At 42.6% G+C, this 15,308-nt stretch overlaps 2 protein-coding genes and 2 long non-coding RNA genes across 4 annotated transcripts in view; all 4 read right to left on the bottom strand.

Annotated features, from left to right (window-relative positions):
• Positions 1 to 679: 679 nt before the first annotated feature.
• On the bottom strand, positions 680 to 1,865 carry LOC134069779 (uncharacterized). The gene is made up of 3 exons (XR_009936855.1): positions 1,827 to 1,865; positions 1,264 to 1,409; positions 680 to 778 (listed from the first exon to the last, which is right to left on the bottom strand). It is a non-coding gene; the product is annotated as an uncharacterized LOC134069779 (long non-coding RNA).
• LOC134069777 (uncharacterized) lies at positions 1,866 to 3,941 on the bottom strand. The gene is made up of 4 exons (XR_009936853.1): positions 3,859 to 3,941; positions 2,618 to 2,671; positions 2,400 to 2,516; positions 1,866 to 2,173 (listed from the first exon to the last, which is right to left on the bottom strand). It is a non-coding gene; the product is annotated as an uncharacterized LOC134069777 (long non-coding RNA).
• A 3,302-nt stretch (positions 3,942 to 7,243) lies between these two features.
• Positions 7,244 to 9,849, bottom strand: LOC134070510 (perforin-1-like). Its single transcript, XM_062526895.1, has 3 exons — positions 9,302 to 9,849; positions 8,300 to 8,519; positions 7,244 to 8,041 (listed from the first exon to the last, which is right to left on the bottom strand). The coding sequence occupies exons 1-3, from the start codon at positions 9,829 to 9,831 to the stop codon at positions 7,244 to 7,246; spliced, it is 1,548 nt and encodes a 515-aa protein (XP_062382879.1). The 5' UTR covers positions 9,832 to 9,849.
• A 5,439-nt stretch (positions 9,850 to 15,288) lies between these two features.
• Positions 15,289 to 15,308, bottom strand: part of LOC134069759 (SEC14-like protein 1) — a 24,961-nt gene continuing 24,941 nt past the window's right edge. Inside the window, exon 16 of the mRNA XM_062525823.1 lies at positions 15,289 to 15,308. This exon is cut by the window's right edge and continues 801 nt beyond it. The gene's annotated coding sequence lies outside the window, so the exon portion shown is untranslated.

Raw genomic sequence — 15,308 nt, forward strand, 5'->3', positions numbered from 1 at the left:
GAACCAGTCCATTCCATACTGGCTACTCAGTGTGTTGTGCAAAGATGTATAGAACAGCCACCAAACCACAGTCTGCACAAAAATATATACATTTTTAATACAAATAAATATACAACAAATACATTTACCATACGATACAAACAATATAATACAATACAAACAACATGTCAAAAGTTTTACATGTAGTATTTATATGTATGTGACAAATAAACCTCCTTGTATCTTTGTATCTAGGCTAGAAGGTTGGCTGTGTGTGTGTGTGCGTGTGTGTGTGTGAGTGAGAGCCGCCCATATACAGTTCATTTGATTCTATCCATGGAGGTATTATAAGAACTGGAGAAAGTGAACAAGTCCCGCCCCCATTCATTTCAATGGGAATGCTAGGCTAGTGAAAAGTGCCAAAATTGAACGATTTTTTCAGGCTTCAACATGGCGTTTCAAGGGGCTTGTTTCCGGTGCCTTTTTACTTAGCCAATTAAGTGCCAGGTTACTGATTGACGTAAGGTACAGAAGGAGAGCTCGTGCCCACACTAAGCTTGTGCATGAGCTGAGAGTGGAACAGCCACCAATCAGCATGAGGAAAACGCAGGGAAAACGGCACCGGACATGATGTATTTCTGGAAAATGGCGACGAGGAAGTGCCTTGCTAATCGGCGAAGCTAGTCAAATCCTGACCCCCTGATTCTATCAGTCTTCCATAGTCCTGACTGGCTGTCACTCCACCTCCTACTGCATCTGATTGGTCGGAGAGGAGAGGGTGTAGCTGGACTGTAATTGGCTAGAGAGAGAGAGCGCAAGAGAGAGCAAGAGAGAGAGAGAGGAGGGAGAGGAGAGAGAGGTGAAGGCACAATTTTTCATGTTAGTACTAGTCATTATTTAGTGATTGTTAAGCTAATTCAGTTGTGTAGTGTATGCTGTTAAGCTAATGTTGTTGTGTAGTGTATGATGTTAAGCTAATACAGAAGTGTAGTGTAGTTGTGTAGTGTATGCTGTTAAGATGTTGTTGTGTAGTGTATGATGTTAAGCTAATACAGAGTAGTGTAGTTGTGTAGTGTACAGTATGATGTTAAGCTAATGTTGTTGTGTAGTGTATGATGTTGAGCTAATACAGAAGTGTAGTGTAGTTGTGTTGCTGTTAAGATAATACAGTTGTGTAGTGTGTGCTGTTAAGCTAAGTTAAGCTTGTGTAGTGTGTGCTGTTAAGCTAAGTTAAGCTTGTGTGCTGTTAAGCTAAGTTAAGCTTGTGTTGTGTAGTATTCTGACCTGACGTCTTGGGACTGTAGGCACTCCGGTGTAGTAGAGAATCCTGCAGCATGTCATCCAATCAGGCTCGAGCAGGCCGCTGCCGCGCTGCCATGGTAACGCCACTGCAGGATGTAGAACCCTGGCCAGCGAGTCACGTGAGTGACCTGAGAACCATAGAACCGGAGATCAGCACGGAATGACAGAAGAACCACTTCAAATTCAGCACTGCTGTCCATCGCAAACTCACTAGACTCGGTACACAACCTAAAGCGTCAAAGCTGTTTAGAGTGATCAATTATCTACAAGAGCTGCTAACTACCCTGGCAGTATTACAATATCATGGCAGTAAACAAAAAAACAAGGACAAAAAGAGAGGACTATCATGAATCGGAGCATTAGTTGGCTTAACACACACAAACACACACACACACACACACACACACACACACACACACACACACACACACACACACACACACAGAGGTATATTCTCCTCCTTGCTGCAAGAAAGTATGGCCTACAAATACACACACACACACACACACACACACACACACACACACACACACACACACACACACCTGTATACTCTCTTGATAATCAGGTCACTTCTTAAAAGGCGGTCTTTTGAGATGTCAAAGTTTGTCCTGATCTCATTCTCCTCCTCTTCTGCACATGTGTGCACATGTGCATGTTTTGCTGTTGATTGGTCAGCAGCTATGGCGCTTCTATTGTAGAAGGATGCTGAACATCATCCTCTAGTTTGGCCGCTGCATTCTGGCCGATGCGGTTGCATTCTGCTGTTACATTCTGGCTGATGCCGTTGATATTTTGGCTGATGCCGTTGATATTTTGGCCATTGGCCTTTATCTTGTTGCTTTACGTACGTTTGCGCTGATGCAGATACGCTCTGCCTGAAGCCTTCAGCCTGCAAAAGGGAAAAAAAATAAACATATGATTTTTAAAAAACAAAAAGGAAATGCACCATGAAGGAAACAGAGTTGCACCTTTTCTTCCCCCTTCTCCGAATTTATATCTCTCGTTGTCCTCGTTGTCTTATAAACTTTCTCTTATTACAATTTGTTAATCCTTCACAGGAGCTATAATTAATGGGACAAACTGTTCTTTCAATGTAATATTTCAAAATGTCTTACTGAGTTCTCTCCATTCCAAACCAGCGTCCAATATGCCAAAGGCCTTTCATGGATGAAGTTGCCCAGATGCCACCCAGGTACTCCATGCCACTGGAAAGGTTGAAGTCTTGGGGACTCCTGAAATGTTTAAAATGGTACATTGGCTGCTTCTGTCATCCTTTAAACCCTTGACCCATTTGTCTGAAGACAACTTTAAGCATGCGGATTACACAACTCACTTTCCAGAAAAGTTCCCAATCATTTCCATTGAGTCAGCTTTCTTCATTGACAATCTGGGTTAGGGACACAAAGCAAGCAATAATTAGAAAAATGCAATAAAACCTTCTAATCAAGAATCTACTAGCTAGGCTTTAGACCATTTGCAGTCGAAGAAGACAGATTAAATCTGAGTTTTTGTCATTAATCTGGTTCATGAACAAAAATCCAGGCATTTGAATCAATGAGGGGTCAGATGCAAAAGCCTCTAAACTGTCTGACCACTTTTCTTTTAAATAAGCATTTAGTATCAGCTTAGATACTGTTAGCCAAAGGTCTGTCACAAATAGAACGTAGCCAGGAAGAGTATCACTGTTCCCCATAGAAAGCCAAGAGATTTCATGTTACAGTAATGCAATTATAATTGCTTCCTTTTTTTTCAGATATTAACTTGTTTAGATGTCGCATATTAACAAGGTTGCATTTGACAGTGCAATAAACCCAGCTGTCAGCCATTTTATTAACAAGGTGTTAACAATGGCGTATTTAAGACTGTTTGCCACGTCACAGCTTATTTACCCTGGCAGTCTGTTTAAGTAAGTGTTCAGTGTTCAGACATTATATGACAACATGCATTCAACTATTACTATAAACAGCTGGCTACCACAGAAACATTCTGAGATAAATTAATGTTTGCCGTACTCATCTACGCAGTAAGTATAGTGTGAAGCTAAATAAATAAGTTTACGAGCAGAAGCAGTAGCCTACCTTACAGACTTTGATCAGACATGGGTGACGCACCCATTCCTTGATAGACTTTGGAACATCCATTACAAAAGCTAACTGCAGTAATACAGTAGCCTACAGTAATATTTCCTTGTACAAAATATCTTAACAGTTATTTTCTGTAAGCGGTCATTACCGTGGGTGTATGAAATGCTTCAAAATGGTCTCACTTGTGTCTGTAGACCAGGGCATGGTAACAAAACAAATACGCTGTCTTAAATGACCTTTACTTTTCAACCCTGCTAACAGTTCTGATTTGAGCCAGGCTCTTGGAAGCCAAACAAATTGTGCATTTCAGTTGTGACACTGTTTGCCACGTCCAAGTTGTCAAACATCTTTGGGCCTACGTTCTCTGCCAGTATGTTTAAGAGAATGTTCAGTATTCAGACACTATATAATGACATGCATTGAACTATTACCATAAACATCAGGCTGCCACAGAAACATTCTGAGATAAATGAATGTTTTTTGTACTTACCTACTCATCTACGCAGTAAGTATAGTTCACTGGTTCAGGAGCAGACGAGGAAGTTAGATAGAGAGGGTTGACTGTGAGGCAGTAGCTTATACCTTACAGACTTTGATCAGACATTTGATAGCAGGGTGACGCACGCATCCCTTGATAGACTTTGGAACATCCCTTACAGGAAAAAATAGAGAGCATGCACGTCCTTGCCTTGGTGGACTTGGAACATACTTTTCCATGAGTGTATGAAATGTTTCAAAAGTGTCTTACACTTGTGACTCTGGATCAGTGCATGAGAAGAAAACAAACACAGTGTCTTAAATGCCATACTTATGTACTTAAAATACCTCATTTGATTGTCTTAAATTGTAGGCCTATATGTACTTGCAATATCTCATTTCAGTGTCTTAATTAAATGATATACTTGCAATATCTCATTTGATTGTCTTAAATGGCATAGCCTACATACAATACCTAATTTGAGTCTATTCAGTGGTTCACACTGACAATTCTGACTGCGTTAAAGATACATTGCGGATTTTCTTGGTTTAATTATTGGGGGAGATTCTCCCATCTAGTGGTGAAATGGTATATTGCAACACACTCCATGATAATGATAAACTGATTGTGATTGTAGATATGAGGAAAGAAGATATGGTTACCAAAAATACTACTACTAAAAGCCTAGAGCAGAATGTACAGTATGTTTAAAGATGTTGGTTAATATAATGCTGAAGATAAATTGAAATAAGATAAATAAACAAATAAAGAGGGAATTAATGGACATTAAAGGCCAAAGAAAAGAAAATAGATGTGTCCTTACATTTGATTTAAAGCTACTGATAGTGGGATTTGTTTAGCTAATGTTGTGATGTAATTTGATAATTTGGTATGCAATTCTGCCATAGCTTTTTTGCTAGGTGGTAAATAATGCTATGGTTAATGCTATTCTGGTGCTATATGCTCATTGCTCCATGAATCCAAGCTACTGTAATGCTACCAAAGTGCTAATTCCATGCCATAATCGCACAATGAGCTGTCTAGCTATTATGTTATTTGTCAGGTACGGAGCTGTCTAGCTATTATGTTATTTGTCAGGTACGGAGCTGGACGGAGCTGAATTCCGCATATGTTCCAATCCTTACTGACCACCCTTATTTTAAAATGGCACATACATGGAGTCGACCCCAGCTATGTACACTATATTGCCAAAGTATTGGGTCACCTGCCTTGACTCGCATATGTATTTAAGTAACATCCCATTCTTAATCCATAGCATTTAATATTCATTAATATATATGACATCAGTCCCCTTTTTGCAGCAATAACAGCTTCAACTCTTCTAGCAGCTCAGACTGATGTATTATGTTGCATCATAAATGTGCTACCAGGACCAAACCCTAGTTTTCACCAAGAGCATGTTTGGACATGCATTTTGATGAGCACCCAGCCAAGTCCATACTGACTCCTCAAAGTGTTGTAAAGATTTATAAAACCACAGTCTGAACAATAAAATATACACTTTTAATACAAATATACAACAAATACATGTTGGCAGTTGACAGGAGTTGATCTACTGTGGGCTAGAAGATTGTCTATTTCTCTGTGTGTGTGTGTGTGTGTGTGTGTGTGTGTGTGTGTGTGTGTGTGTGTGTGTGTGTGTGCGTTTGTTTGTGTGTTTGTTTGTTTACTTTATATATTGTGTGTGTGTGTGTGTGTGTGTGTGTGTGTGTGTGTGTGTGTGTGTGTGTGTGTTTAATCTGTACAGTAAGGTCATTATGCACTTGTCCCAGGCCCAGGACAAAAATGTGTCCAAATATTCTTAAGACAAGAGTCCACACAACAGCGCGAGAACATAAACCGACGGGACAGAAAGAGTCCAGAGGTGAGGACTCCTTTTTAGGGGGAGTTCAGAATAAACGGTCACTGCTGGGTGATGTCCAAGTTGAGTCCATTTTTAATACAAATATATAATAGATGCACGGGGCAGTTGACAGAGGAGTTGATTTAGGCTTGACGATTGGCTATTTGTTTGTGTGTGTGTGTGTGTGTGTGTGTGTGTGTGTGTGTGTGTGTGTGACTGTGTGACTGTGTGACTGTGTGTGTGCCGCCCATCTATACAGTCCATAGTCATGACTGGCTGTCACTCCACCTCCTACTTGGCTTCTGATTGGTCTGCTACTACCTGGAGAGGGTGGAGCTGGAATGTGATTGGCTAGAGGAGGTGGTGGCGGAGCTGAGTTGGGAGAAGCCGCTGTGACTGGACCAGGGGGTCAAGCCCGTGTTGATTAGCTTCGGCAAGTTAGCAAGCGCCATTTTCAAGTATGGCGCTTCATGGAGCATTTAGAACCAGCTCCGTGCACGAAAATCCGTGTTGGGCACGAGCTGTCATGCGCGTACATGTTGGTGGACGGGTACCTACAGCCAATCACTACTCTGTGCGACACTCCACTGGACTCAGGTGTGCGTTCCCGAGCAACTTTTTCTGCTTGTAGTTACGCGGCAAGCAAGGTATGTGCATTATCGCCACCCTCTGAACTGGAGTATGACTCCTTTTTTTCCAGAATGTCCAATAGAAATCAATGTAGGTCCATGCGTAATTTCCAGCTTGGGAACTTTGCGCATGGTCAGAGCCGACTGGCGCTGGATCGGAGCTCCAGTGTTCAATATGGCGTTGACGAAAATTGGCCGGATTTACTAGCCTAGCATCGGCCATTCATTTGTATGGAGGGCGGGACTTAGTCACTCTCTCCAGTTATATATAATACCTCCATGGACTGGACTCCAGACTGGACATTCTGGAATGTTTTATGGTTTCACTTTTGAAGTCACATACACATATTAGTATATTATCAGAACATTGCTATGAAATTGATCTATCTTATTTATTTATCATTTTAGGAACAGTTTTAGGCACCATGTCCAAAACAGAATGATGATATTTAAAGACATTTATTCAAGTTCAAAGTTAGAAACCAGATTGCCCCCAAAGTATATTTGTATCACATGTGTAATAATTAACAGAATTCCAGATAAATTAAATTGCCCATTGATCCATCATACAGTAAGAGGAGGTAGCCTACACATGACATATTATCAATCAAATAGCAATTTATTGGAATTCTCTTCCTCACCTCATAGATCATACCTTAAATTCCCTTAACTATGACTACCATTTCACCTACAACCCCTACAATCACCATTTAATCAACCATAAACCTAATCAAGTGATTTATCACCATGACAACCCCAATAACTCAATCAACCATAATGAGCCTAATTAACTCGTTAAGATTCAATTAGCTGTTAGTTAATTATTACCTGAGCAACTCTTGAGCCACCCCTGACAGACATGCATGCTTGAAGCTGGGACAACACACACACACACACACCCTGTTTAAGGCTGGGGGGAGTACACTTCACACCTGGATCCCGTCAGGTGTGGGTCACAGGTGAGCGTGAACTTGAAGTAGAACGGGCCACGCTTCACCCGACAGCTGCGGCTGTGCGTCCCCTGCTGCAGGTAGACGTTGCAGCGCCCCAGCCGGTCGTCTCGACCCCAGTCCTCGTCCCACACCTCCAGCCGGAGCAGCTGGGTGGTGTCCACGTAGCCGAAGTCAAAGCGCTGGTTCCAGGTCGGGTAGTTGGAGCGGATCATGCGCGAGCGCTGGTAGCTGCTGCCGTACCACAGCTTGACGTAGCCCTCGGTCCGCCCCCACCGATCCCCCTTCAGGCGGCGCGCTCGCAGTACCGTCACCACCAGCCGGCCACGGGCGATCCGCTGCGGACAGCAGTCCGGGGAGACGTTGGGCCGAGCGCTGCACGTCGGCATCGTCGTCGTCGCCGTCTTCCTCAGCGCGTGGGCCAAGAGATACTTGCGGATCTCGTTCCGGAGGTTCTGTTTGACGTCGGTGTCGGCGACGAGCTCGTGCAGAGGCAGCAGGGAGTAGGAGACCAGGTCCGGGTTCGTCTTCAGGCTCTGGAGCCAGCTGTGGAACCCTGCGGAGTCGTTCCGGGTCATGGAGAACTGCCCCAGCCACCCGTTGCCCCCGGAAACATCGGTGCGGTGGTCAAGGAAGCCCACGCTGTACCCCGCGGCACTGTCCTGGTTGTTGATGATCTGAGAGCAGCTGGAGGACGAGCCGTTGAGGAGGCCCAGACCCACGGACAGGCCCGCGCTCAGGCAGTTCTTCACCTATTACATTACATTACATTACATTACATTACATTACATTTGGCTGACGCTTTTTAACCAAAGCGACTTCCAACATGGAAAAGAAAAACATTTAGGTTTTTAAGAGCATTTCTAACAACAAATAAAAAGCCACAGTACAGTAAGTGCATCAATGGGTGTAATAAGTGCATAAATTAGTGCAATAAGTGCATACATGAGTGTAATAAGTGCATAATTGAGTGCCATTGTCTGAGGTAGTGCTATGAGAGGAGATGTTACCTTGCTGCTGGTCAAGCTGTTGAGGGTGATGAGACAGGTGCGGATGGAGGTGAGGCGCTTGAGGCGTCCGCCGAGACGCACGCGCTGGATGTAGTGGGTGCCGAAGACGCTGAGGAGGCGTCGGTACTGTTCTGCAGAACTGGACGAGTAGTCCCGCGGGAGGGCTGCTAACGCCCGACGGAAGTCAGGACTGAGCGGTGGGGCACTGCGCACACGGTAACTAGACAAAACAAACAAACAAACAAACAAAGAAGAAGAAGAAGAATTGGCAGAACATTCTAATGAAGCAGGGGCACATTGCAGAACTGTTCCATTGTTTTTTTTGTTTTTTTTTCCAACCAAGAAAACTTACAAGTTGAGACGATATGAGGACAACAGTGTAGACAACATTGTACAGTATCCATATTCTGGTCAAGGTCAATTTCATGAATATGAGAGGTTGAGGAGTGAGGACACTTTGTAATTTGTATAATCAGATGAGATGATTATGTTGGAGATACTGATTTGGAATGGTATATGAGATTAGCAAATTGGGGATATGTATGTGATATGAGATTAATAGGTTTGGGATACGTATGTGATATGAGATTATCAGGTTTGCGATACGTATTTGATATGAGATGATTATGTTGGAGAAACTTATTTGGAATAATATATGAGATAAGCAGATTAGGGATGCATATGTCATATGAGATTAACAGGTTTGGTATACATATGAGATTAACAGGTTTGGGATACATATGAGATAAGTAGGTTTGGGATACATATGAGATTAACAGGTTGGGGATAGATATGAGATTAACAGGTTTGGGATAGATATGAGATTAACAGGTTTGGGATACATATGAGATTAACAGGTTGGGGATAGATATGAGATTAACAGGTTTGGGATACATATGAGATTAACAGGTTTGGGATACATATGAGATTAACAGGTTGGGGATAGATATGAGATTAACAGGTTTGGGATACATATGAGATTAACAGGTTGGGGATACTGACCTGTAATGGGAACAGGAGAGCTGATGGCAGCTGAAGGTGCTTTTGTCCACCCTCAGTCTGGATGAGGCGAAAGCGTGGTCGGCGGAGTCGGTCCCTGAAAGCTGCAGGTTGACCTTGACCTTGGACAGGTCCAGGCCCACAGTCCAGTCGTTCTGGATGGTGGAGGAGGAGCTGTGCAGCAGTGAGCTGACGGAGCTGTAGGTGGCGCTGTGGAGCCTGTGGCTGCAGCTGCTGTAGGCGCGCCAGTCCAGCACGGACACGGGCAGCTTCTGCAGCTGGCTGGCCATCAGCGGGTTGGCACACAGGGTGCAGGTGTTGTTGGGGGTTCGGTACGTCTGCATGTCCACTACGTACGCCCCTTTACGCTGGAGCTTCGCCACGTCGAAGCCCTCGCCCACCAGGTTGTGGCCGGGCACGAAGGGGGCACGCTGGCACTCAGTGTACGTGCCCGTGCGGCAGGCGTGGACCAGCGCCAGGGGAGATGCCAACAGCAGCAGCAGCAGCTGCAGGAGGCACGACGGGGGAGCCATGAGGGCACGGCGGGCACAGCGAATGACACCCTGGGACAGGAAATGACATCATCACACAACATTGTAAACCTGGACAGGTGGAATGAACTCAGGACATGGATATCAAGAAACCGATTACCTTAAAATATTCATAAAGTCTATGGGATCAATCTAATTAGACACACTCTAAACAACAGTTAGAAACAGTTTTTTAAAGGCCAGCTATTTCATGGATCCAGGATATTATGCATCCTGATAAAGTTCCTTCCTTTCTCCACACTGTGTATTGGCATTTCAATGCAACTAGCATTCTCCGTACATGAAACTAATCAAAACAGTTTAATTGTTCTAATGATCACGAGAGGACCACGAGAATCTTGGTAATACTATGTCATTTATCTTTGAGTTATCTTTGAAAAAATAACATGAATGTTATATTTGATTCAAGGATTGAGTTATAAATATCAAATCATTATTTGAGCTAGTTTGACTGTTAAGGTTTAAATTATTATTATTATTATTATTATTACTATTATTATTATTATTATTATTAGTATTAGTAGTAGTAGTAGTAGTAGTAGTAGTAGTAGTAATAGTAGCAGCAGTAGTAGCAGCAGTAGTAGTACAGTATGTGAATTGCTATTATTATTATCACAATTATTATGGGACTATTAATTAAACATGAGGAAAAATGACTTACCCAGTGGTGTGGTAAATGGTCTTATCTCGTGGTGCTTCTCTTGGTGTCTTCTTGGTGATATTGAGCGTAGCTTCCCCTCAGCATCTGTGTGCACACACCACCTCTCTGCTTCCCCTGCCTTTCATAGGAATGGCTGGAGAAGTTTTCCTGTCGAGCGGAACCAGTTTTTCTGAAGTTTTGGGAATGTGGTTGCTATGTTTCCCAGAAAGCAAAACATTCTTCTGGTAACTCTACTCACAAAATCAACTATATCCTCTTTGACAAACTGCCTTTGTCAGTCAATCAATCAGAAAATCAGGTCACGTCATTTGAGACCTTGACTAAAGAACAAACCAAAAAAACTAAAAATTCCAAAACCAAAAACATTTTGTTGGTAAGTTATAAATCCTAGACAAACCAGTTTGGCAGTCGTTGATTGTATAAAGAGAATCAGATTAATTCATAAGAAAATTTACAGCACATGGCATGGGATATATTCAATAATCAAGATGTACATTTCCAACTGTCCACCACAGTCTTCTGATGAGCGTCTGTTGTGTCGACCAAGTAGGTTGGGATACATATGAAATTAACAGGTTTGGGATACATATGAGATTAACATAAAAGAGATAATTGAACATACATGAACTATACATTTTACAGTCTAATCTAAAATATGTGCTGCCGTCAACAAGTTGTTGTGAGTGAACTGCTGCCTGTGGGAGCATTGAGCAGACGAATCATATTACCGATGGTGTTCATTAGCAAACTAACTTCATGTTGTTATTAAATTAGGTTTCGTTTGACTTTACCCATCATTAACCCTTATAGGATCTTCGTTTTTTGGTTACACAGGGGGTCCTGCCGGGTCTGGTAGACCCATGGCATTTTGGGGTCTTTAATCCAACATATTGAAACCTTTTTTTGTTAAAATTCTCAGCAGATGTTTACTTGAACCTATTTGCAAGTCATATAAACAACATTTGTTACATTTGTTGCCTTTACCTTTGTTAAATCACATGGTTATGCACAGAAGTGCTACTCGTTTTTGTTGCACAAATGCAACAAACTTAGGAAATGCATCCTAAAACAGCCATAACTGGACAATGATCAACTAATGTACAAATGAAGGATGTTTTTCCAGAACTATAGTGAATTATTTATTAGAAATCGAACTTTCTCACTACATCTGCCATGATCCTCAGATTCTGAAACCTCTTCCTCTGCATCATCTTCAAGTCCCCCTGTCTCTTCCAGTATCAGTTCTAAGGTAGTCTGAACTGAGTATCGCTTTGCCATCTTGTGTGGTATTCATTCCCGCAGGACAGATGGTAAAATGTGTGGGAATATGGGTGCAGATATTGTTGGGTTAGGGGTTGGGTTAGGGTTGGGTGCTCCAATTTTGTAACAATGTTGCAACCTTGTGCGGGAACTGCACTGGTGGCTCACACTAAGGGCCCATTTACCTGCTTTACTCTCTCTTTCTTTCTCTCTCTCCCTCACTCACTCACTCTCTCTCTCTCTCACACACACACACACACACATACTGTACACAGGCCCAGAAACCTAAAAGGGGAAATGAGATAACACAGGACCTATGATTTCCACACATTATAGCCCCGGGTCCAGTAGACCCGCGAAGACCCTGTATGTAATAGAAATGTGCAGGGGGGGGGATGCAGGGGGGGTTCAATTTTTTTTTTTCCTGAATTATGTTCCTCACACAAAATGAGCCAAGGCCAATGAATCTCAGTTTGAAAAAATAATTATTTGTATCACTTTTCTTAAGATGAAAACTGAAAACGGGTCCCACAGACCCGAAGAGCTTATAAGGGTTAAATTCACACTGCTTTTCTAAGTGTTTGGAGTTCTGTTCCTTGCAATTCTGGTCATGAAATGCAGGTTATACTGCATGCCTATCAATGCAAATAAGCTGAATTGCCTTGGATGACTGACAGGTATGCTGCTCATTGTAAATAATGTGATGTTTAACCTGGAGATGTGTTCAGGAAGTTGACCTGCTCCTTCCAGTAAACGTGCATACCTTCAATCAAATGCAGGCCCGCCCCCCTCCTATGCTGTAATGAGGTTCCCATGATATGGGCAGCCGTGGTGTACTGGTTAGCGCATCGGGCTTGTAACCGGAGGGTTGCTGGTTCGATCCCCGACCAGTCCACCATGGCTGAAGTGCCCTTGAGCAAGGCACCTAACCCCTCACTGCTCCCCGAGCGCCGCTGGTTGGGCAGGCAGCTCACTGCTCTGGGTTGTGTGATTCACCTCACTGTGTGTTCACTGTGTGCTGTGTGTTCACTAATTCGGTTAAATGCAGAGAACTGAATTTCCCTCACGGGATCAAAAAAGTATATATTCTATTCTATTATATTCTGATATGTGACACCGTTTATGTGCTTACAGGATGAAGTGGATATGTTGTTTGAGATCATTTGCATTCTGACTCAGTGATGAGGAAGGTTTACTGGGGGGGGGGGGGGTGTTGTATTTTTGGTGTGCATTTTACTGAGTCCTGTATTGCATTTCATAGGAACATGATGCTATTTCACCTTAAAGGTGCAGTCAGCAACTTTCCCAATCAAAAAAACAAAACCCTGTGTGGAATTTCTCTGGGAACACTGACGGGAAGGCTGAACTACCTGTCAGGTTTCAATGGTCCTTGGTTAAAATATAGTGTATGTTTTTTGTACAAAAGCATCTGATAATAAATGTAAATTTAAAAATGCAAACAAATGCAACTTCCTTTGCAATACCTGACTGCACCTTTAAAATAAAGGCTTCAAAGTCACCTTTGTCTCACATTGCCGAGCTGCACCCAGAATGCCTAGGCCTACTGAAAACAAAACAAGAAACCAGTTTATAAGCTGGTAGCTGGTAGCTGGTTTTGGCTGGTCTTTGCTGGTTTTCTTCCAGCTATTGCTCTTTGTTGGTGCAGCTGGTTAGGCCACCAGGTGGACATGCTGGCGTGACCATATGAGGAAGCTGGTGGTCATGTTGGTGTGACCAGCCTGCCAAGCTTGACATTGTTGGTGTGAGATGGTCATATTGGTTTGCTAGACTGACCAACATAAACTGGCATTGCCAGTAAAAACAATGCAATGTAGACCAGAAACATCAACTAAAATGACCAGCTTGAGGTGGTATGACAAGCAAAACCAGCTGAATTACCATCGTCAGCTGGGTAAACTAGCTGAAGGTATGTTTTCACAAGAGTTTTGCTGGTCTAGTCCCACCACTTCAGGTTAGCACACTAGTCTACTACATTAGTCAACACTACTACATTAGTCTACTACATTAGTCAACACTACTACACTAGTCTACTACACTAGTCTACTACATTAGTCAACACTACTACATTAGTCTACTACATTAGTCAACACTACTACACTAGTCTACTACATTAGTCAACACTACTACACTAGTCTACTACATTAGTCTACACTAGTCTACTACATTAGTCAACACTACTACACTAGTCTACTACATTAGTCAACACTACTACACTAGTCTACTACATTAGTCTACTACATTAGTCAACACTACTACACTAGTCTACTACAATAGTCAACACTACTACACTAGTCTACTGTACTACATTAGTCAGCACTACTACATTAGTCAACACTACTACACTAGTCTACTACATTAGTCAACACTACTACACTAGTCTACTACATGAGTCAACACTACTACATTAGTCTACTACATTAGTCAACACTACTACACTAGTCTACTACATTAGTCAACACTACTACACTAGTCTACTACATTAGTCAACACTACTACACTAGTCTACTACACTAGTCTACTACATTAGTCAACACTACTACACTAGTCTACTACACAGAGGTGCTGCAGTCCCAACACTTCAGGTTAGCACCACAACACTACCATAACCACTACACAACACTACCATAACCACTACACAACACTACCATAACCACTACACAACACTACCATAACCACTACACAACTATACTACTTAATAACAACTACACTAGTCTACTACACAGAGGTGACGCAGTCCTGTGACTTCAGGTACTCACACTCTCTCTCTCTCTCTCTCTCTCCCTCTCTCTCTCTCCCTCTCTATCCCTCTCTCTCTCTCTCTCTCTCTCTCTCTCTCTCTCTCTCTCTCTCTCTCTCTCTCTCAGGGGTTCCATGGGTCATTATCATGCTGAAAGACCTGGTGGCGACCTAAGCCTACACCAAGAGCAGACGTCTTGGTGTCTTCTCTCAAAGTGTCGACATAATCTTTCTTTTTCATGATCCCATGCACCCAAATTAGCTCCCTATGCCTGAGACAGCAGAACAGCCCATACTGTATACCATGATAATGCTGCTGGGATGTTCAGGTGTTGTCTGGGCACTAACTGACTGCAAAGGTGTGACTTGAGAGGTGACAGGCTGGTCGTGTGTGTTTAAAAGCAAAAACAATCATATGGGGGCTAATAATTTTGACCACTCCACTTTTCACACAATTTGAGATTAAGCATTCCTAATAATAATATAAACAGTCCAGAATGCACCAGATACTACATAATAGCTTACCACACACACACACACACACACACACACACACACACACACACACACACAGACACACACACAGACACACACACACACACACACACACACACACACTTCATGACCTTAAACCCTACTTTTCACCAAGAGCATGTTTGGACATGCATTTAAAGGAGTACCCAGCCAAGCCCATAGTGACTCCTCAAAGTGCTGTAAGGATTTATACGTAAAATGTGAAGATTTATAAAACCACAGTCTGCACAATAAAATATATAATTTT

The sequence above is a fragment of the Sardina pilchardus genome, chromosome 22 (genome assembly GCF_963854185.1).
Source record: "Sardina pilchardus chromosome 22, fSarPil1.1, whole genome shotgun sequence".
Lineage (NCBI taxonomy): Eukaryota > Metazoa > Chordata > Actinopteri > Clupeiformes > Clupeidae > Sardina > Sardina pilchardus.

Bases quoted from the DNA above. Each gene is read 5' to 3' on its own strand.
- LOC134070510 (XM_062526895.1), bottom strand. From the start codon at position 9,831: ATGGCTCCCCCGTCGTGCCTCCTGCAGCTGCTGCTGCTGCTGTTGGCA. The intron at 8,520-9,301 runs GTCAGTATCCCC...TGTTTTGTCTAG, and splicing joins CTCTCCTGTTCCCATTACAG to TTACCGTGTGCGCAGTGCCC. The intron at 8,042-8,299 runs GTAACATCTCCT...GTAATGTAATAG, and splicing joins ACAGCTTGACCAGCAGCAAG to GTGAAGAACTGCCTGAGCGC.